Genomic DNA, 24,240 nt, shown 5'->3' with positions numbered 1-24,240 from the left:
AGTACCCAGGGAGGAACAAAATGAAGCTGTTAGTCAGCTGCTGAGTCACTGACGCGGAAGGTTTGCGCTGGTGTGAGGATGCCTTGCTGGGGCGGGTTGGCTGGGGTTGGCACTGCAGCAGGCACAGCTGGGACCCCACAGGCTGCCAGCCAGCCTGGGACTGCTGCAGTGACCCGGGAGGACTGGGCTGGGCTCCTGAGAGGCATGACAACTGGGACTCCTGCTCACACGGGGATGGCAGTGTCAAGGCTTAACCCACAGCAGGGAGACCCTGGTGGGCTGTCCTGGACACCCTTTCTCTACAGCTGATTTTTGTGAATCACTTTCAGATGTGCCAGAGGGAAACTGAGGCACAGTGAAGACTGTGGTTAGCCACTGGTTATATTAAGCTGAATCAAACTCCTGAGCTTGTTGTGTTTCTACATTTGTGGGCTGATAATGGCTCTTTCCTTGAAGTAGGAAAGAAAAAAGCCATAAGGTGTGGTCATCGCTGTAAATCATGCACACACAAAATGTTTTGAAACACAAAAGCATATATATGATGTCTGAACACAAGGCTTTGCTTCTCTACACACAGCTTTTGGATGACTGAGGTGGGAGGGTGAAGGGCAAAGGTTTTCAGATGCAGCTCTCACCTAGAACAGAGCTGGGCAGCAAGCAGGTGTGTTTGAACAACAGACTTTTAAAAAACACAGTGAGCAGGTTTGCAAAAACAGAGATTTCAACCAGAATTCTTTGTCTATACTCCACCTAACTAAATTGTGTTTAGTTAAAAACAACCCAAACATAGTTAGCCACTTAACCGATGTTACTAAAGCATTCCCTAAAAAGCAGCACATTTAGCAGAAAGAGAAGTGGAAGTTAGCCTGACTGCTTAGGACTTGCAGTCCATAGGGGCGTTCTTGCTCACAGCTTTTCTAAAAACAGTTCCACATTTGTATCCCAAACAGGAATACTACTTACACTGCAGGCTGTGCATTTATTAACTTACTTTCTTCAATACTAATAAGGTCTGCAAAGATATGTTCTTTGCATAACCTTTTACCAGAGTTAAAAAATAACACACACATGCACAGAGATCAGGTTTTCAAAGTATGTGAACTGCCTTAAGAAAATCAAACATGTTTACTTCATACTGTTAAAGTGTTTTCACATGTGGGGATGAAATGAAAGAGCAAAGGCCGGTCAAAGCTTGTGTAGGAGATAAGTTACAGAGTGAGGGTAAGGCAGCAGCAGCGTATGGGTATTCTTGCCTATTGGTGCTTTTCCTGTTTGGCATTGGTGTGATACAATTGTTACCTGAGCTAAAGTGCCAGTGATTGAAGCATTTTAATAGCCTGATGAGGACCAAGCGTGGTGCTGGGTGGATTTTAGCCTCCAGAGAAGCATGCTGGAGTTCACAGGTCTTTTGGGGCAGTTTTTGCTGTAAGGTAAATGTAGAACAACATGACATGGTGGAGCTGTCTCTTGAGTAGTGCCTGTTCAGGGCCCAGCCAAGGGGCTGCTGCTCCTCCCTGATCCCACTCTGGAGCTTGGGGAAAGCAGGTATGCCACAGTGACACTTGAAGAAACAAGGAGAGCTGCGTCCAGAACATGGCACTGCTACTTTTCCCAGCCAGGGGCAGCTCAGAACTCAAACGTTGCACTTTTCTTATTGAAAGATGGCATTAGTCAGCACTTGGGATACTCCTGGATGTTGTACCTCTGCTTCTGGTAACGTAACTCACCTCTCTGAGATCTGTGATGTTGCTCTTTAAAACATGGCTTTTTAACTTGGGTCACTTCACCAAAACCAAAGCAGGGAGCAATTGCAGGAATTATGGTAAAACTAATGCTGTAAGACAGTTAAGCAGCTGGTGGCAGTAGTCTGGTAATAACGGCACAGCTGGAGCCAGATCTGCAGGACTGTGCCCTCCCTGGCCCCTTCCATGCTTTGTCCTCCCCTCTGTGCATGAGGACAGCAACCCTTACCCACCAGCACAAGGGGCTCTGGGAAAAGAAGAGGCAGAGTCAGTAAAAGTCCTGATGTTATGGTTCACTGATATAACCTTTGACCTCCAGCAGCTATTTGCAGAGTGAGTGTTACACGCCTCTATTTACTGAAGGCTGGCCAACACTGAGAAATGACTCTGTGCTGAACTGTGATTCAGCCTCAGCAGATCACAAACACAACCACACATGCTTAGGTGAAACGAGGAGTAAATTAACTTGAATCTCTAGGCCATTTCCTAACATAGTACAATTTCAAAACTCTAGCTTAGAAAATGTTGCTGAGAACTGCTGCTGCTGTCGGACCTCTATCTATTGGCAGGTCCAGACATGTAATTACTAACTAGTTTCAGCAAAAGTATCCCCCTAAATGCAAAGCTATCTCCACAGCCTGCAGGTTACTGGCTCACACTCAGCTAGCAAACCTTAAAGTCGCAATGGCAAATGCTAATCTTTGCATCGCTGCTATGCTTGAACCTGCCAGCCAAACTGTTTCAGCACAGAGACAGAAACAGCAACTCCTCAACATTCTGTGTGCGGTAGTCTCACCTCTCCTGCCTGCCTGTGCATCATACTCAGACTAGACCCAGTATTCAGTGAACTTTCCTTGAGTTGCTGTTGTGACTGAATTGACAACAAAACATCCAAGACTTTGGTCATACAAGGTCAGTCAGGAGTTCTAACAGAAATACACAAATCAGTAAGGGTATTATTAATCATATGAATCCAGCAATCAAAGGAACCAGCTCAGTCTCTAAAGACTGAAACCAGACTGAGAGGGATGAAGATTTTTCCAGGGTCATAAATCTACTTTCCCCTCATAAATCCCATGCTACTTAAAATACAACTAAGGAATATCTACTTTAGCCTAATCCTGTTTAAACCAAATCTGACCTGGTCTCCCAGAAGTCAAATAATCCAGTGCACAAACTGTTTCACAGGCTTTCTTGGGAACTCAGGACAGTCATCATGCACTCAACTTCTCATTGATGCATTAAAGAAAATTCAATCACATCTAAAAATGTTTTCCACCCAAGGAAAACCCTAATCAAAAAATGACACAGGCTGGGTGGGTTTTAAAAAATATATATGTGCACTGTGGTAAAGAGTAGATGATCAAGAATAAGGATAGTGAGTTAAATTTATTTCCCTTTCCTCAGATTTGTGCCACAATCTCACTGATACTACCAAGTGAAGATTCACAGTGGGACTTCATTTTCTTTTGCGATATTTCAAAATATATTAAACAGGCAAAAATATTAGACACAGGTATTGTAGTCTCCAAAAGTGAAAGGTCAGAGCATTTCAGGCAGGTAGCATTTCTTCACCTCCACACCTGCCATGAAATAGCTTGGCAAATCTTTTCTGCTTCTAACATCTCTCACAAGATTATGGCAACGACGTAACAAAAGTCCCTTAGCTTAAGAATGAAACCTTTCCCGACCATGAACATCGACTTCCCAGGAATGTCTGAGCCTTTCACGAGGACCTGCACCAGGAGCAGATTGCATCTACCATCTCGAATACTGGCACCACTCGGTTACCTGTGAAAGAAGCTACCCAGAGGATATTCAGACAGCACCAGGACACCTGACCTGGCTTTTGTATCCGTATGGTCCCAGTTGTACATGTGAGAGAAGGCTATTCCGGAGAAGCTCAGACAGCCATTCAGACAGCTGGACTGGCTTTGTATCTATATGGTCCCAGTTCTACATGCAAAGGGACACAAAAGGACATCCTCTCATTTCTGCCCCAGGCAGAATACACGGGATATAAGCTGGCTGTATGAGACAGTCGGGGTGAACCACTGGGGAGACGCTGGCACTCTGTCAGTCTGTCAGTCGGATCCAGGTTCACCCAGTGCCAAATTCCGGAGCTGACGTGGCCTTGGCTGTGGTGGGTTTTTCTAAATTATATTTTGTTATTGATCTAATAAATCTTTGTTAATTTTTTTTAATTTGGCTGCCGATTTATCATTTATAACACTCTTCATAGTGAATAAACCTCAGATTGGGATAAGCAGGCTTACTGCTGCTTGGAAATAAATGCTGGTGAACTGGTTGTAGATACAGACAGAAAAGAAAAAGAATGACAAGGGGGTTTAATGAAGACACAGCTATCTCACTTAGGCAGTCTGAGCCAAAGTAACACTCACCTGAGAAGCCCATCTTCCAAAACTGCTACAATTCTGGCCATGAGCATACAACAGAAATACACACTGAAATGATATAGGCATTAAAAAAAGAACTCATTATCTGCATCTTACCATCTAGTACAAAAGACATGTACAATAAAACTTCTTCAGGAAACTATGACACTAGTAATTTCAATTATCAACTTTTTTTTTTTTTTAAATAGATTCCACCTACACAAATAAAACAGTCAAGCCAGTTTTTGGTTACTATTGTAGATGCTGATTCTTGCATTTATTTCAGTACTCCCATCTTTACCCCTATTTTCATTTAATTTACCTGAAACAAACCAATTCCTTATTTGCTGTACATTTCCTCCTTCAAGCAGATGCACCAGATGATACTCTACAGCAGCTTAGGAACATGGGAAAATGACATGCATTTTGACTCATCAGGGACACCAGACCTGAGTCAAATCCTTAAGTACCCTTTCAGTGGCTAGAGGCATCTAAGACATTCTATTACACTTGGGAATAATAACCTTCCAAAGGAGAGTCACCAAAGATCAATAGCACGGTTTCAAAGATCTAAGCACCATGAAGACAGTCAGGGGTTCTTGACCCCAGGCATCCTTATGCATCATAACCTACAATCAACCAAGGCATGTGGCAGCTCATCAGCATTGGAACCACCACAGGAAGGCCATCTTTACATTCCAAATTTCAGGTTTAACAGTAACAGTTGTCAGAAAGTTCACCCAGAATCCTGTGGAACATGGTAGTGCACAGCCATAACACCTGGAGCTAGGCAAGCATTTCACATATTCAAGATTATGAAATGATGACCTAGGTGTTCTCATTTATTCATGCATTTACATGGCCCTTTCTGTTTCCTAACCTAGAGTCACCACCATCTAGTAACATTGTTAAAACAGAGTAAGACTTTTCCCAGAACTTGTGTTTATGCATGAGTTAAAAAGATCTCAGTCTAACAAGCAAATGTTAAAGAAGGATCATCGACATATGAAGCAACTATGTTTCTTTCTTGGAAAATGTACCAGTGTTTATACTGAAGTCTGAATAGCGTCCACATACTTTGTCAATACCTGCTCTTTTCAAACAACCTTCCCCTCCTTTGTTTTGTGAGTCCCAAGAGAATCAGAGCTCAGGACATACACTATTAAAAGAACAAAGCACTGGACAACTTGCAGACTTGAGGAGAGGCTCATACTCCACTTAAGTGTAATATACATGATACAGTTCATGATTTTACAAGAAAAAATGAGGATTTTTCATTCCATACTTTCCTGTAGAGATGTACCAAGATCAAATATTTCAACAAGTGTTTGCAAGTACAACATTTGTACAGAAAAAATCAGATTGAGATTGAGACCACCATAATCATAAACCAACAATATCAGTACTAGTACTAAACCACTCTAGCCAAGAAAGTATCAAAACCAGACATTTCCTCAAACACTCAGCTACAGGGCATTCTCAGGTTAAAAAAAAAAGCCAACACTTTTATGCTGAAGTGCAGTTGCAGATGTTGCTTTAATACAAAAGTAGAAATTCTGTAATTTTGGTGCTTTGAAGCAGTCCCATGGCGAAGTCCCAGAGCATGCTTGTGTTCTCTTACTGGAGGTACACACAGTGGCTGGAGTATTAACATGCTGACTATCAGCTGACTGGTGGAATACAAATTATCCATTTCTGATATAAGCAATTTTTATGGATCATCCAGTATTGAAGATCTTTCTCCATTGCAACATGTGCTGTGTACTGTATCCTTTTCCTTCCCACCAGAAAGGATAAACCAGGTATATTTACCACCTGTATTTGGTTGCTGACACTGAGGTGTCTGACCAGGTGTGCTGGTGAAGATGTGGACAGAACACAAAACAGTTTAGTCAGTGTACTGGCTCTATCACGACAGATCCACTGGAAGTAAGTCAGACGTTCATTGCTAATACTTTTCTCCCTTTAAAGCACATTGTTGTTTGCTGGCATTTTTTAATCGAGTAGTTACCTCTACCCCAGTTGCTCATGCAATTTATCTCAAAAAAGCTTGTACATCCAAATAAGGACATAGGCAAGCTTACACATAGGACAATATCTGTAAGAACTTATATTAAACTTTGCACTTGATTCTCTACAAGGTCACATTCTCATTACAGTAAGAACTAAAACAAATGAAGTACCATAAAAGGAAATATTTCCTTCTGTACATTATTTTTATTATTTACATAATACAATATAGCATAGATGCTGGGTAGCTTATGTGCAATACATAAATATGAACTATCTGTACATGTTTGCATATCTAATAACTCAGAAGAATAAAGTTAGAAGCGAAAACCTGATGCTTTTAATAGTGAAGTAAAAACCAAGACTGAACACTGGCAACAAAAATCAGGTAGGAGTAGTGCCTTGTGTATGTAACTATTTACAAATGAGAACAGGCATTACCACAATACTAGTCTAAACCATATTTGTTTATATAAAAAACACAAGTTTCATACATCACAAAAACCCCTTCCATTATAACACAGAAGTGATATATATTACCAGACAAGCATCAGTGAAGAATACTGCCTTTTCTAGAGTTGTTATTGTACAATGCCATAGATAATGCAGCCCATGCAATACACCCAAGAACACTACAGTCCTATACCCAAGTACAATTAAAAATGATAAAGCAGCCCTCCAAGAGTGGTTCCAGCTACCATTTAAGTCTACAGCAGCCATGTTAGGTATGGTTTTCCATGCAGAACGGTGCAACTGTTACATTTAAAACTAGAAAAATTAATTCCTAATATTCTTTTGAACTTGGAACACACAGAACATAAGTAGTACATGAATAATAAACTGCTCTAGTATTTCAGCAACTTATTCAGACTCGTGTTGCTTGATAGAGATCTGTGGTATGTCTAGAAACATTTCTAACTGTGTTTTGAAAACCAATCTTACAATATTGTGCTACACAACATTTTTAGCTAGGCAAGGAAAAGCGGACAACTCTGTTGCAGGCCAGTTCTTAAGCTCCTAACAGAACATTTCCTCTGGGAACTTTTTTTCAAGATTCTTAAGTTAATGCAATCTTTTACAAAACAATTTTTTCTCATATGTATCTGATTTTTTCCATTTTTCTCAGTGCAGTTGTTAAGTGATCTAAATATGGCAAAGACTCATTTTACTGTGATGGTAGACCCCTCTACACAGCTTGCATTCTGCTGGAAAACTAAAATGGGAGTGTGGCAACTAAAAGTAGAATGAGATTTAAAATGATAGAAGTAGACTGCCAACTGTTTTGATGTATCCTTCTCCGAAACAGGCATATAACATTAGCCGAACATTAAATACCTCCATGCACATCTCAAAAGGCAGAGCAGCTGCACACATGCAGATTGCATACATCTGTCTGGCACATGTGAACTAGAGTCTGTCCTCTGTGCATGTGTATTCCTGTGCAGGTTTCTGATCATCCATCTATTTTGGGGAGGGCATATACATTTTCAAGGGCTGTATCTATCCAATTCTGCCTGTAACAAACACTCAAACATTTGAAGTATCATTTAGACAGGACTAGAAGAAAAACTTTCGAAAATAAAGGAAAATGACCATGCACCTGCTCTTTTCATGGTTTTTAGGATGTATTGGAAAAAAAAGCCCCACAAAAAGTCAGTCAGTCTTTTCACAAGCACATTAATTTATATTCTCTGAATTTTTTCAGCCACCACAACTGGGTTCTCTTTTCTGATTTTTGCTGCAGCTTCTGCTTTGTAATCATATGGGCAGTTATGCTTGTCAGAATAACGGTGAAGTCCACAAAATAGGTTTCCACATCGGCAGTCAAATCCTGTACACATAAAAAGAAGAAACATTACTAAGAATTAGTTTTTAATTAAGGGTGCAGTCACTTCAAAGGGGATATGTTTGTCCACTAGAACATACAGAGCAAGAAAAATAAATGGGCTTACTAAGTTGTGTGAATTGTGAAAAAGCTGATAAATGTAATAGAAAACAAATTTTGTCAAATTTAATCTAGCGAGAGGTAACTAATCATGCAAATTTGTTCAAAACTGACAGTATTCTCATACCTGTAAGGCCAACCTTCTTCCTGCACATGAAACATCTGTTCTTCTTTGGTTTCGGCAGTTCAGCAGCTCTCTCCTCACTCTCTGAAGTACCAGGCTGAGAAACCGATGGGCTTGGTTGAGTAACAACTGTTGAAAGCATGCAAAGGAAACACAGGTTAAATTTGCTTTTCTTGATTTCATGAGGTATCCAATAGTATGTATACTTTAAAGATTAATTCAACCACTTTAAGGATTAATAAGACCCTGACATCTTTTGCCTATAGTACTACGCTGACTAGTCTAAAACCGTGAACCAGAAATAAGGATTTTTATCCATCCCTTCCAACTCTACTTGAGACACTCAGATTTTTCCCCACATTTCAACCAGCTAGAAAACACATGGCACTTATTCTATATATCTATACAGGGTTGAAAAGCATGTCAGAAATTCCATGTACATACTTTAAATTTAAATAAATCATATGATCAAGTAACTTAATCTAAAACAGTAACAATACTGTCACAGCAAAAGTTGCTGAACAGAGATAGCTCTGGAGAAAATTAAACAGGAACATATTTTCAAAAAAAAAAAAAAAAAAAAGGCATTCACTAATGTGTTCCTACTATAGTACTGGGTTGTTTTGCCACTTCTGCAGTGAAGTGGCAAAACTTCAGATATCTAAAGCAGTTCACCAAGGCAGCAGCTAGGAAGCTGTTAATTCTGTGACAAATCCAGAACACAGCTACAAAATACAAAGTTCTAAAGAGCCCTCATTTAAATAACATAGTGCAGATTTGCATTGAATATCTGTATTTTTTGTAATTTATTCAATTTCAGTGTTCAAGCAGGTATAGTCAAAATGAATACTTTCTCAATTGCCTCTTTAGACATCTTTTTAGACATGGCTGTTTTATTGAAATAAGTGTTTTATCCCAAAAATTTAATTTTTTAAATTGATATCCTCTTCATATCCAAAACTGGATCTAAGGAAAGCAGAGAAATGCACTTGTACACAACTGTAATACCTGCTCTTGGTACAAGTTTGCTGAACACTCTTAGAGTATGGTAACATCTATCACAACATCTACTAACTACAAAATGCATTTCATAATAAATGGAGTACATAAGCCTCAAGGATATATTTGCAATCAACTTCAGACAAAGTATGGTTTGTTAGATGAGATTCTTTTAAATAGTACTTGGTTTTTAAAATTGTGTTTGCATTGTCATAGAAAACTTCACAATTCACTGTACAAGAAAGGCCCCAGGCAAGACTTCATAATCTAAATAACACTTATAAGCAACAAACTCTCAGAAGTAACAGGGAACTTTCAGCGCTCATCACCAAAAAAATTTCATGCAGTAGAACAAATGACTGCTAATATTTTTTATACCTCCATGTCATAGTAACAGTGCTAATGAACAACCAAGGTAATTTACAACCTGGCTTTTTTGTCACACTGCAGATTTTTTTTTTGTGAAAACAATTTGTTTTGAGCAAAATTTTCTAGATGAACAAATATGACACTCTGAACTTGTCTTTAAATCCTAAGAAAATCAGTGTTCAGTACCAGTTTGTCTACTAGAGAGCTGTGACCAAAAACTGGCCTAACAGCCAGCAATATCACAAACTGAGTGTACTGTTGGATGTTATGCACCTTGGCTAAGAGCTGTCAGCTATGGCTTTAGGAAATACGAAGACTAAACACCTTCCCAAAAGTATAGTCAAATCCCTTTTTTTTAAGATTTGTTATATTGCTAGTTTGTTTCAAAATAAAATCCTAACTGCAAGCCAAAACAGATGAATAAGAGGAACCAGAAAAACACACATTGCAATTTGGTGTCTAGTTAGTTAAGGGAAAGCTTCATCTATGTCAGAAGTAATTTAAAATTTTGAGCCCTGGGAGCATGCATGCTGTTTCAATCGTATGCTAAAGATAATGTAGAGGGGGAAAAATCAACAGTGACAAAGCCACTCACAACATACACTAAGAGAAAATGAAAATGAGAAGAGAACCATTTATATCACTGCCTAACACATGTCAACAAGCAAAAATTAAAACTTCCCAGGAATTACTAAGGCAAAAAGACAGCTTAGTAGATCACTCCACCACAAAATAAAGCCTCTGAGAACAAATTCATCTAGGGAAAATGTTACCAATTACTACAAGTATACTTCCATCTTTGCATCAAGAAACTGCAACAATGGCAGCTCACAATGTGTAAAGCGATGAAAGTGATTCTAAGAAAATGCAGCACCATGCTCCCTGAAAGGGCTGCTGAACAGAATCCATCCCCCACAAGTAAAACATCTTTCAAGGAGGAAAAGCAGGACACACCATGCAGTAATGGTCACTAAAAGGCACCAAGACAAGAGGGGACATTGCTCCCTACGCCTAAACTAAAATGTTCCATATATTACTCTCCAAGAATAAAGGATTTTGCTATTATTTTATGCCAGCAGACTTTAGTCTGATTGGCTTTTATGATGTTAAATGTTCATAAATGTGCTTCTGAGTAATGGCGAGGACAGATGAAGAACCTGCTTGCCCTGTCCCTTAGAGCTCAGAATAAAATTCCTATTTCATCAACCTGCAGATGAAAAATATTGAAAACTGCAGTTGTTCTGCCATGACATCAGGAGCCTATCTAAATGAAAATACTGTTCTTACAGTTGTCACAAAAGGCTTCCTTTAACACAAAAGACAAATCCAACTGGGCAAGTACAATTTCAGTCCTCAAGATATTAACTTAAATTCATGCCAGAAATCAGAGTGTTAATCAAAGTGCTCAAAATGATTTATGTATCACCATAGAACAGGTAGCTGAAAAAGTGCCAAAAGCTGCAAAATAGTGGCTACTGGTACTTGTCGACCTGCTTCCTCAGTTCAGATGAAGCAAACTCCTCACCACTAAAACTTCTCATCACTGTAAAAGAGCTCTTACTGGCATGCATGTACTTTGTCATCTTGATCTCCAAACACATGGAACTGAAGGATGGACTATGTGGTGGATAAGGAATTGACTGGATGGACACAGCCAGGTGTGATCAATGGCTCTATGTCCAGGTGGAGACTGGTGATGAGTGGTGTCCCTCAGGGCTCTGTCTAGGGAATCCTACTCCTGAATATTTTAATCAGTTACATAGACAGGGATTAAGTGCATCGTCAGCATGAAGGAGGGGATGCTAGACAGGGAGATCTGGACAAACCTGAGAAATGGGCTCAAGACCTGCCCCTCTGCTACTGTAGACCCCATCTGGAGTGCTGAATCCAGCTCTGGGGTCCTCAGCACAGGAAAGATGTAAATCTGCCGGATTAACACCAGAAGAGGGCCACAAAGATGATCAGGAGGCCGAAGCACCTCTCCTATGAAGCCAAGCTGATTGAGACGGGCTTGTTCAGCATGGAGATGACAAGGCTCTAGGAATACCTTATTAAAACCTTTCCAAGCTTAGAGGGCTTATGAAACAAAGGGACAGATTTATACGTGGGCAGATGGTGATAGACCAGGGGAAACACTTTCGAATTACAAGATAGATATGTATGAGATGTTAGGCAGAAATTCTTTACTCCAAGAGTAATGATACACAGGAACAGAGGGCTTAGAACTAGATGATCTATAAAGCCCTTGCCAACCCAAATGGTTCTATTGTTCTGTGTAGCCCCCTCTATCACCTTGGTCATGTCCCCTCCTGTCTCTGGTTCATGACCTGCAAAGATTTACTTCACTTGAATTTTACCAGATCAGTTCTCCTAGTACAACGCCAAAAACTTTACGAACAACTGATCTGCAGAACTGGGTAGGCTTTTATTAACACTATTTTGGTCTTAAATGATTGCCTGCAGTCACTATAAATATGCATTAGCATCATGGCCAAGGATGGCTATTATCCTAGCAAATTAATGATAAAAACTAACCTAATCCTATACTGGAGGTGGCTCCTGAAAAAGTCTACACAAATGCAGGCACTTCATCACAAATTTTGGAAAATTTCCTTCAAATGTAGCCTAAAGATAAGATGCATCCTTACAAGAGGAGCAGCAAGGCCACTGATAGAACCAGTCAGCCACAGTACAACACCTACTCAATCTACATGCAAAAAGGTTCTATGAACTGAAGAATAAAGTTCTTCTTAGACTCATGGGAGTGCCATTCAAAATTAAAAACCACTCTAAGAAAAGAACGTTCAAAGCTGTCAGTAGCTTTCTTATATAAAACAGTATGGCTACTTCAAAAAAAAAAGCATGTATCAGTATTACAGAGCTTTCACTCTGAAAAGGAATGAATCCAATATTGTGGCTGAAGAAAACACACTGAAAACCAATCAGTACTATTTTCTAACATTTCCCGTATCTAAAGCGACCAGAAAGGGATACAAAAGTAAAGAAATAAAGTTTTTAGAAGCTTCTCTGACTGAAGAAAAACTCACCAAAATAAAATCTAAACACCTTAAACTTCAAGGACAACAGTGGAACAAATTCTTGAAAGTGCAGGGAAAGAAACTGATTTAAGGACTGTGACTTGACAAAGCTAACTGCTAACTCCCAGCATTGAAGAAACAGAAAAAAAACCAAAAACAAAATAGAGAAAATGTCAAGTCAGAAGTTATCCAAAATACATTAAATGCATTTCTGTAGTTCTGGAGCTGAAACAATAGTAGTAGTAGTAGAAGTACTAGACACAGTACATCCTTACATTGCATATTAGCACAACTGTCCTGGTTTCAGCTGGGATAGTTATTTTATTCTCAGTAGCTGGTACAGTGCTGCATTTTGGATTCAGTATGAGAATAATGCTGATACTATAACTAATGTTAAATAATAAAACTAGTGTTTTAAATATTGCTAAATGCTTTCACCTTAAAACAAAGACTTCTCAGTTTCATATGCTCTGCAAGCAAACAGGTGCACAAAAAGCCAGGAGGGAGAATCACTGGGACAGCTGATCAGAATGAACAACCCAAAGGAACAGTCCACAAAACAGAACACACTTCCCAATGTATAAATGGGGGGTGTTGACTGGGAGCTGCCAATCACTGCTGGGGAATGAGCTGGGCATCAGTCAGCAGGCAGTGACCAAATGTAGTATGCACCACTTGTGAAGTCTCTGGAGTTTATTCCTCAATCTCCTCTCATTACAGTTATATTGTTATTACCATCAGCATTGCTTATCTTACTTCACTTTAATTGTTAAGCTGTTTTTATCATAACCCATGGGGTTTAGTTTTTTCCTCCACAACTGTCCTCAGCACTGGAGAGCAAGAACCGAGTGAGTGACTGCACAGCACTTAGCTGTCAGCTGGGGTTGATCAAAGACAAAGTGCTTGTACACAAAATTTTAGTCTGGAAGGATGGGCAGTGCCTATTATGCTTTGTCGAACTTTTGCTCACGAACTACAACTTCTATGCCAAACTATGTGCCTGTGATGAAACACACAAATCTCCATCATGCTTACTTTCATGTTGAATAGTGGGAATATAAGTGCTCTGCAGCATGCCACTCACTTCTGCACGCCTAACTCTAACTCTTCTATTTGCGTATTTAATACCTTAAATTAATATGCGCCATTAATACAACATACAGATTCCCCAGTTTCAGTATCACACAGAAACACAGTTTAATTTGGTTATCATAAAGACTTGACATATATGGTATATCACTGTAAGAATAATAATAATGTGCTATCACCAACACATACAGCACCAGCAGTTAGGTCCTCAGCCCTTTTCTATGCAGTGGACAGCTTCAGTGCTTACAAGAGACTTAATTTCTGAAATTTTTCAATCAGGAGTGTTTACCAAAGCTACAGCAGGCATGGGAAACATGAAGACAAGCTAGTTATTTCAAACACAATACGGAATTATCATATCAGACAAGGTTACTAATACAACGGAACTGTTTACAGTGAGCAACATGGTGCAACTGCTACAGCCATGTTGTGAAAACAAACCAGAACAAACAAGGTAGTCACTACAGCCATATTTAAGGAACATCACGTACTTACATCTTGATCTTACCAGATACCATAACCTACCTTACATCTTACTCACAGTATTACCTGCAACACACTGGCTCTACCTACAGCATGGCAAGGGTAACCTGTTACAGGGTCTCTCAACCTGAATGCCCAATACCTGTAAAACAGCTACTGAATGCCCTAGCAGCTTGATAGAAACCAAAGAGATGCCAATCACCATCGCCTGCTGTCTTCTAACACTGCTGCTGCTGAATAAGTTACAGCATGGATGGAAGTTAACAGAATTTGAGTATTTTTAAAATATTTAACTTACACCATACTATTATCAGTTCAATTTCTAGTTTACTTTTTCATAAGCCATACTACTTGCATCTAACACTACTCCCTAAATCAGAGCGTTAGTGCATTAAAAAACCAACCCAATCAAAAAACCTCTAAATAACAACAACAAAAAAACAACCACAAAAAGTACTACACCCTTGAGCCAGTGCTGATACTGTGTTTGGAAACACTGACAGACCTGACTAGAGGCTGATAATTTAGCAAAGCAATCACCTACAAAAGTCTAAGAAAATGCTAAAAATATGCTGTGCAATAAAGCAATATGACTGTTGAATAATCTTGGTTTTAAAACCATTTATTTTTAGTGGTGTATTGGTTTAGCATGGCCTGGTTTTGGTAGTGCAAGGCTACAGAGGTGGCTTCTATCAGAAGATGGTAAAAGCTTCTTTCAGGTCTGGCAGAGCCAATCCCTGGTAGCTCCAAAGTGGGATGTGCCGCTTTTTGGCCAGTCAGAAATGGTGGTAACACCTCTCTGGTAACATATTTAAGTAGAAAGAAAAGCAGAAGTTGTTGCACAGCATCAGCTGTAATCTCATGTGAGAAGAACAACTCTGCAGACACTAACGTCAGTAGTGAAGGAGGGGCAGGACGTGCTCCAGGCATTGGAGCTGAAATTCCCCTGCAGCCCGTGGCGCAGACCATGGTGAAGCAGCTGTGCCCCTGAAGCCATGGAGGTCCACAGGGATGCAGAGATCCAAGGGAGGAGTCCCACACCAGAGCAGGGGGATGCCTGAAGGGAGGCTGTGACCCCATGGAAGACCTGTGGAGAGAGGGGCTCTGCTCCCAGGCTAGAGTAGCCTGTCCTTGAAAGACTGCACCCCATGGAAAAGTGACCCACCCTGCAGCAGTTTGAGGGGTGCCATTGCCCACAGGATGGACTCATATTGCAGCAGTTCTCAGGGACCTGCTGCTCGTGACATCATTCATGTTGGAGAAATTCATAGAGAGCTCTCTTCAGTGGGAAGGACCCCACAGTGCAGCAAGAGAATGACTCCTCTTCCTGAGCAGGAGGAGCCTTGGGTGATGGACCACAACCATGGCTCCTGGCATCACTGGGGTAGGAGGCACAGAGGATGCACAGGTGTGTAGAGAGCGGGTGGGGGGGAAAGGTGTTTTCAAGGTCTGTTTTTACTTCTCATTATCCTGCTCTGACCACGTTAAAATCCACACCTCTAATTCAAGTCCGTTTTGCCTGTGACAGGTATTTGGGAAGGGATTTCTCCCCATCCTTATCTCAACCCATTAACCCCTTATTGTATTTTCTCTCCCATGTCCAGCTGTGGAGGGGAGTGAGAGGCTTTGATGGGTACCTGGCATCCAGTCAAGACTCACAGCACTTCAGCAAGTTACAAGAAAACAATCATGTGAGTTACAACGGAATTACATCTACCATGCCTTTTTTCAGATGTTAAAGCACAACTGTCTTAGCATCAGGTTTGCTCTTAAGGCAAATCTAGGTTGCAACCTCAACCTGAGGAAAAAAAACAAACACAAAAACCCCAACAAAATCAAGAGAAACAAGCTTGTTAAACTTCATAGTTTATTTTTTTCTCAACTTCTCCACTTTCTAGTCAGTTGTTTCAATTCCAAAGCAGAAAAAGTATAATTTTATGCTACAAGACTGCAAAAAAAATTAGTTTACCAGACATAATCCTTCTTTTAAACTTTCTGATTTGTAAAATTTCTTTTGCTAATGAACAGCTGGCAGAAGAGAATGTGACTTCATGCTGTTGAAGATACAGTTCATGATCTAATACCGTCTGGTTACTAAACAGTCCCTAGTGTCAGCCTATACTTACAGCTACACAGTTATTTCACTAACAACTCCATGACTGCGTTATTTCAGAGGATAAGGTCTCAAAGAAAGTATTAACTTATGTTGCTATTAGGTGATGCAAATTATTTACCATTGTTCCAGTTTGTCTTCAAGAGACCAACACATTAAGGATGCTACTGGAAAAAAGGAAGATAATCTGCCTAGTCCAGACACATCAGGAATTTTTAATAAAAAGTCTAGGCCAGTTTCTCTTGCCTGCAAGACACAGAGTAATGCACCACTAAATACAGCCAACACTGTTAAATTAGGATGTCAAACAAACCCTAAGAATAGTATATAAAGACATTATCTTACACTGTCTAGGATCTGTGCCAAACAATAACACTTAAAAGGGAACTTGGGCATCATAGCAGCTGCCTCATGAATTTACAGGTATGTTCTCTCAGGAACAAGTTTTCAAGTTTTTCCAGAGGCACTTAAGTTCTCTGGTAGTATTTCCAACCATCTCTACACAAGGTTGTGACAGCTTTTACTAGGTTCAACCTGTGATACCATTTACTACAATTCCTAAATATGTTTGAGCTGCTTTGGATTTTTTCCCCCATTCTAATCAATAGTGAACTGTGCAACCTATCATACAGCTGATCCACAGTTCCTGAAAAACAGGTTATACATCAACAATAACTAAAGACTTTATTTGCTGGTGGCAAAATGACAACTAAGACAACTAAAATCACCTATTACTTCAGCATTACTACCATTTTATGTATCCCTATTTCCTTCTTGACACATTCCAGTAGGATTTATAACACAGCACAATGGGTTAACGAATATTGGTGCAAAGCTGAAGTTACTTTTCAGTCACATAGTGAAGCCTCTTCAGATGATGTCAGCTACAGAAATTCAGTAATTCCAAAAATTCTCTTAGTCCATACAAAATGAAAAAACACAATATGTTGTATAACTGTACTTTAATTCATGTCATAGAACCTTGACTTAGCATGACTTATGAAAATGCTAACACCCTCTGTATAAATACTGAGCAAATTAACACCGAGCGTCAGATCAGTCTTTGTTGGCAAAGATATAACTAGATAAAAACTACTTTGATACAGTGCCTAGTAGCATCTGATACCATTTTTATCTCAATGGCTTCAAAACTGAAGAAACAGATTTTACCTTCAGTTTGAGTTAACAGATTTCCTACTACACATCAGCTTTTAGTTTTTCAAACCGTTTTAGAGCTGGTAAATTAAGTGAAAAAGTCTGGATTTCTTAAAAAACAAAACAAGTTTGTTAGGATATCGATTTGAACAAACTGGTACAAATTTAGTTGTTCACTAGTTAAGCAAGCTGCCCTCCCTCTCTGCCTCACTCCAAGAAATAGCTCAGACATCAAAGTTTTACTGTTCCAGCTACAACTACTCTCCAGCATGAGACTAAAACTGTTAAATGGACAATTCCCACATAGCAATTAAAGCTGCAACTACCCTACATCCCTGAAACAATGCACTGATTATATCTACAGTTTACTCAATTAGTTCAAGAACCCTAAGCAACTTCTGTTAATGTTTCTAAACCAGCTATTCTCCCTTCCCCAACAGCCTCACTTCTCTGTAGAATGGAATTTATTAAGCACCCTTCTCCAAATACAACAAGCCATTTCAACTGCCATGAGTCAGCCGGAATTGTTCTGCTAGATAACATACCTAATCCAAAGAGTTCCACTTCAAAACAGAACACCTTGCCCTAATATGATTTTAGAGTGCCTCACTTTTAAAAACAAATGTTAGGGATCTAAAAACACCCTCATAAGTGTAAATTCTTTTACTAACAACTAACATATATTTTAAAGCTGGAACTATCCTTTTTCTTGATTCTGACAAGACAGTACTCAAAAAAGCATCCTAAACACATTTCTTAAGACCACCACCATGAGGAGATGGCTACCTAGAAAGTTAACACACCCTGCATTTATGTTAAGACTCTGGTTATGCCCAGTGTCCTTCTGAGAACATACCTGGCTCAGTCTCTGTTTTCGGTGTTAATTCTTCCTCTCTTGAAATGCTCATTTCTGTCATTTGCTGTGTTACAGGCAAAGCGGCAACAGGCACGTTTCTGTTTAAGCACAGTGAAACACATTATTTACATCAGTTTTACATCAGTAATAAAAGCTTGAACTGTTCAGACCCGTTAATGAACTACTGGCTCAGTCACTATTGATACATTTCCTGACCTATGCTTCTACAATCTTCAAAATAGAATTCTTCATTCTATTTTAGTTTCTCTAGAAAAAAACAGGCAAGCCTGTAACAAATTAGTTCTGTAGATAAACAAAAAACATTCCTTTTACTGCAGCACTACAACACCAAATATCTGAATGATTTTTCAATTTACATGGATTCATAGAACCCTGTCAGGTCCATCTTCTTCTGCAGACACTCACTGCAACAGGGCAGGATTGCTGCAGGCCTTCTGGCACACTCACAGCTCATTCAACTGTCACAGTACAACCTTAATTTTACCTTGTTTTTTCAGATGTGCTGCCAGCAGCACCTTCACAGTTGCTTAAGCTAGTGTCTGCTCTCTGTACAGATGCAGAGTCTGAGGTAGGACTGTTTGAACCACTGGTTGTTCCTATGTAACAAGAATTTGACAAGTTATGAACAAATCACAGAAAACACATTAATCAAATAGTCTCCTATACAGCTATGAACTGCCTGTATACAATTTTCAATGCTACTGCTTATCACTTTTTACTTAAAGACACTTTCACTTAATAACCAAAATAGAGATTGCATAAGAAAATGCTAACAGAAGTGGCTATGTGGGAAAGCAAGTTATGACTGAATGCCAAGCAAACAGAACACATTACACAGAAATAATTTTTATCTTTACTGTGCTTTAACATAGTATTTTCTCGGGAAAATATTGAATAATATTCATTTTTTCAGTTAAGCTTTCAGAAGTTCTCCAACAAAATGTTCTAATATTCCTTGCAATTCTCTGTATATTTCATTTCTAAATAAATATAGAAACCCCCAACAATTCCCCACACCCTTACCCATTGGGCTGATTCTACCACTATTCTGCTGTCGCTGAAGATGTTCTTTGTAGCAAACTGAACACATCCCATTTGTCCTAGGATTTCCATAAAATCCACATCCTGTACTACACAGCATAGGCCCTGGGGTCTGGTTTGTCTCCTGAGTCATCTCGAGGCTGTAAATAAAATCAAAAATTGCATTAGGAGCTGGCATGTCACCAAAATCAATTCCAGGGTTAAAAGTAAAAAGAATTAAAAAGATTTTTTAGTATGTCTGCTCACCCTGCTTCACCAAGTGATATCACTATTCTTAAAGAGGGTTATATGAACATTAACATACCATTCAAGACTGCAATTTACTGCTAAGTAACATCATTATGACCCTTTAAGGCAAGACAAAGTGTCATCATACTAATAGTGAGAAATAATATACTTGCTGAGCACTGAACTGCATGTGCAGGTTAATTTAAACTGACAGCCAAAAAAACCTCCTTAAGTACCAGCTTCTGAGCACTAATAGGGATATGCAGAATAAATACGACTAAGTTCATATGCACAAAACAGTTCTGGCAAATAACACAGCTTATTTTTCTGGACTCCAACAGAGCCAAGAGACTCCAGCAGAAAAGCCCTGCTTTTTCAGCACTGATCTCATATCATTTTGAGGCTAATTTCACAATTACTCTCACAACAATCTTCCAAGGGAGATAAAGACAACAACTCCAAACTACTGAGTATGTTCTGTTACATAGCTTACATATTTACAGAAGAAAAAAAACCCTTCTCTAATCAGGTTGAGTCAAGACTTCTAAGACCTACAGAGCCAGTCAGTGCTAAGCATGTTAGAAATAATGTCTTCACCTTCACTGCCTGTTAACCTCTGAAAAGCAAGATTAGTAGAAAACTGCATAGCAGCCAAATCCTTGACTCCCCAAGGGCAATAAAACTGGAACACAGCAATCATGCATTTGCTACAAATTGAAGACATGTAATAATAACTGCACTAAAATTTAAATTTAGTAGAAGCTGTGCATATGGCATCTGAAGACATTTTAGTATAAACTTTTGATTGCTGTTTTTCTATTCAGAAATTGTCACAGTAAGAAATATTTGACAGCTGAGACTTGCTAGAAGTCAAAAATGCCAAAAGTAAATTCGTTACAGTGTAAAGAAAAATGCTTCTAATTAAGAGAGCTCACACGGCAAGTAGAAAACTTATGTCTCCCTAGAACAACTGCAACTGACAGGTGCCTTTAGGTAAACTAAACTTCTGTGATGACAGTAAGCAAAGACAGTAAGCAAAATCAGGAGAAAGTAAACAAGCAAAATTCATCCTGTCAGCTAGTGGTCACAGGACCAAATTTTCCAGGTATAAGTAGCTGTACTATTTATAGCTTTATAACACCTTCCAGGTATAAATAGCATTCTTTCTGGCTACAACATGACTTCACACTTTATCTGATACAGTTTTACAGCCAAACACACCAGACAAAGGAGCTAGAAAAAAAAAACCTGACCCACCTAGAGGAAATCTAAAAAAATCTTGTGATCCTTAACAAGACACAGAACTATGTCTATATAACACAGAAAAAGACTACTTCTGCCCTCTTGTTACTAACCAGGTACGATCAAAATGCTATTGATCAATATGTTATCGACCAACACTGTCAACATCAACTGACCTGCTTAATTTCCAAGTTAGTGCCCTAAAATTTCACCATTACTAAATGTTGCTTTAGGTGCCAACTCTAATATTTCAGTACAATCTAGAAACTCAGCAGCCCCTTTGGTCTGCAGTCTTCCACTACTTGAAATGCATGCCCTAACGGAACGATCAAGTCGTTGCTACCTACCCAACGCTGAACAAGCCCGGCTTTACCAGGGTCTGGGAGACGGCCGGGGTTTCAGCCGCCTTCATTTTCAAAGCGCCGCCCCACAATGGGAACGCCGCTACGGCTGACGCACCCCGACCGACCCCTCACGGCAGCTCCGGGCCGGGGCACTGCCCGCTCGGCGGTGCCGCTGCCGCGGATCGGTCACATGGGCGGACGAGCGCCTGCGCTTCCGCCCGTAAGGCGGCGGCGTGACGGGCCGGGGCCGCCCGGCCGCCCCCGCCGCCCGCTGAAGTCAGTCCCTATTTTTATCTCCCGAAGGCCGCCGGCTCCGGCGGGAGGAGGCGCCGGCGAAATCCGACTGCCCTTCCCTTCCAGGGAGGAGCGGGGAGAGCGGATGCCGACCTGCAGCCCAGAAAATGCGGCATCACCAGCCCGCCGCCTCCCGCGATCGACGCCCCAAAGCAACCATCGCTCCACCAATGCGCCCCACAACCCGGGGCGGGCAGGGTTACACCCAACCGCTCCTCTTCGAGAGGAGGAAAAAGGATAACTGAAAAAGGTCTCCTTCCACTAGGACCCCCGCCGTCATCAGCCCAACTCGGAGGAAGGGGAGGGTAAATCCCGTTAGCGGCTCCGGCCGCGCACCTCAGTCAGCCCTTCGGCCCCGAGGCCATGGCCGGGCGGCCGCCGTGCCGCCGGGCGATCCCGCACTGGCGGCGTAACGACAAAAACGAGGGCCCCAACGCGCGCTGAAACCAGCCCGAAAACCCGGGCACTGCGTGAGCAACGGGCTCACTGACCTAAACACCGAATGGCCTCAACATCCTCCTTCCGAAGAGGGATCACGATAAACATGAGTAACACAGGAACAAAACAAATGGAGGATGCACAAAGGCTGCCCGGGTCACTCGCCGCTCACTCGCGCTCAGCAGAGCCCAGTGTCGGTACCAGGGAACCGAACCGGCACAGGGCGCTCCGCGGGCGGCTGACTCAGACAAAGCGGCGGGCCCTGCCAAGCGCCCGCAGTGCCGCGCGTCTTAACTGCGTCCCCCACCCCCTCCGCCTCCCCCGACACCCGGACACAAAAGACCCGCAAGACTGCCTTGCTGAGGAGCGGCGGCAGCGGACGGGGATGTCCGGCCGGGCCGATCCTCACAACCGCCTGAGTCACGGTCGGCCCCGCCGCCTGCAGGCCCCACGCCGCCGCCAGACACAGGAACCTCATTGTCTCGCCGCCTGCGTTGCCCCGGGCCCCGCCGAAGGCCGAACGCAACGAGGCCGCGCAAGAGGAGGCCCGGGCACACCCCACTGCGGTGAAGGCCCCGCGGAGCCGAGCCCAGCCTGCCACCCCGCACCCACCTGTTCCCGGCGGGGGCCACAAACCCCGCGGCGGGTGCCGGAGAAGGCGCCGCGGACAGCTCCGGGCGGCTGCGGGGAGAGCGGGGGTTGCGGGGGGCGCCGGGCTGGCGGCCGCGCCGCCGCCGCTTCGCTCCTTTGTTCCCGCAGCGGCAGCGGCGGCCGTGTCGGCAGCGGCGCGAGGCGGGACCCGCCGTGCGTGGAAGGCGGGCGGCGGGAAAACGCTGGAGGCGGGTGGGTGGGGAGGGTGAAGAAGAAGACGGCGACGAGGAGGAGAAGGAGGAGGAAAAGGAGGAGGAGGAGGAGGAGGAGGGAGGAGCCCAGCCCGCCCGGCGGACGCGGCTCCTCCCTCTGCCCGCCCGCCGGTGCATGCGTGCTGCCGCCCGCGCTCCGCCCGTTGCCGCTCTGGGGCGGGGCGCTCCCGGTGCCGCGCCGGCCGTTCGCTCCCGCAGCCGCGTCACCGAGCGCGCAAGCCCCGGGCGGGGAGCGCTCCTCGCTGCCGGAGCGGCTGCTTACCGCTAGGTGTCCGAGGGACGGAGTGCCTCGACGCCGGCACACTGCGGCACGTCGAGTCTTAGAGAACGTGGATTGCCTTTAAAATATAATTTTCTTGTGTGTTTCTGTCTTTTTATTTGACCTAAATTTGCCTACAAGGTCCAGGCGTCTTGTGAGATAGAAGGTAAAAATGCAGGAGCATTTCGTCCAGTCTAAATTTCCGATTATAAATTTAATTGGTGGTTGTCCGATAACAGTTCTTTCACTGCTCTGAAGAGCAGAGCTTCACAGAACAGAAAGAATAAAGAAATACCTACCCATTTTACTTAATCCAATGATAATGAGCTAGTTCTACATGCCGTTTTGGACAGATTCTTATCTTCTAAGAAGTTAGTACTTTCAAAAATACCGTGAGATTCACAAAAAACTGTCATGGAGACCTTTCCTAATTTGTGATGTTTGGAATGTCAGGAACTCATAAAAGGAGGGCACCCCCAGGGTAAATAACCCTACAATTTTATCTCAAGGAGCAGAAGAATATATGCATCCTTAGAAGCCACAGCTTCGAAAGGTGGTGATTTTGGACCTCCTGTTGTTTGCTTAGCAGCATCACAAGCCAGCTGCCTTCTGAGGAAATGGGTGACTGGTTTGAGGGACAGACTTTTAAAGACATCTTACTTTTTGTACCTTGGTTTCTCCTGGTGCTTTAAATAGTTTTTCATCAACCGGTTACCCAATGGCTGGCTCAGCTACTAGTTTAATTTCTCTAATGGCTGGCATTACTTTAAAACTGAAATCAATGCGCAGAATATAATCCGTGGTTTGATAGTCTTTACTCGTGACTGGAGAACTATATCTGACCATAGGAATTAGGGAGGTATTAGGTATTATTTCTCCATCCAACTGTTTTCTGCAGCATTGCAAGGAAGAAGCCCACATGTTTGTTCAAAGCACTGCAGTTGTTTAAGGTACTTAGATAATCTAAATTGGTGTCCAGAGTGGGCCCACATGAGATGATCTAATGGGGTGCAGGAAGGAAATACTAGAACTTCAGTAATGTATGTGTACAACTGATAAAATAAGTGTATATACACTAGGTGTGTGTGCTCAAAAACGCTTTACTGATAAGGATGCACAAAAAAAGTGAAGTTGTAGGAGTAATTTTATGTCACAAAGAAATATAAGCAATTGCTGTGCCCTGACAAATTT

At 41.8% G+C, this 24,240-nt stretch overlaps 1 protein-coding gene across 2 annotated transcripts; it reads right to left on the bottom strand.

The window, feature by feature from the left end:
* Nucleotides 1–6,333: 6,333 nt before the first annotated feature.
* Nucleotides 6,334–22,791, bottom strand: ZFAND5 (zinc finger AN1-type containing 5). Of its 2 annotated transcripts, none has more exons than XM_084225227.1 (6): nt 22,540–22,791; nt 19,364–19,521; nt 18,825–18,936; nt 18,320–18,417; nt 8,221–8,346; nt 6,334–7,979 (listed from the first exon to the last, which is right to left on the bottom strand). In XM_084225227.1, the coding sequence occupies exons 2-6, from the start codon at nt 19,512–19,514 to the stop codon at nt 7,831–7,833; spliced, it is 636 nt and encodes a 211-aa protein (XP_084081353.1). In that variant the 5' UTR covers nt 19,515–19,521; nt 22,540–22,791; the 3' UTR covers nt 6,334–7,830. The 2 variants fall into 2 exon arrangements, with proteins under 2 accessions (XP_084081353.1, XP_084081352.1); XM_084225226.1 differs by lacking the exon at nt 22,540–22,791 and adding an exon at nt 21,199–21,362.
* Between the last annotated feature and the right edge of the window lie 1,449 nt (nt 22,792–24,240).

Source organism: Fringilla coelebs (assembly GCF_963513975.1).
Source record: "Fringilla coelebs genome assembly, chromosome: Z".
Taxonomy (NCBI): Eukaryota; Metazoa; Chordata; class Aves; order Passeriformes; family Fringillidae; genus Fringilla; species Fringilla coelebs.
The sequence above is the reverse complement of the archived record's forward strand: the minus strand, read 5'-3'. Positions and strand labels throughout refer to the sequence as shown.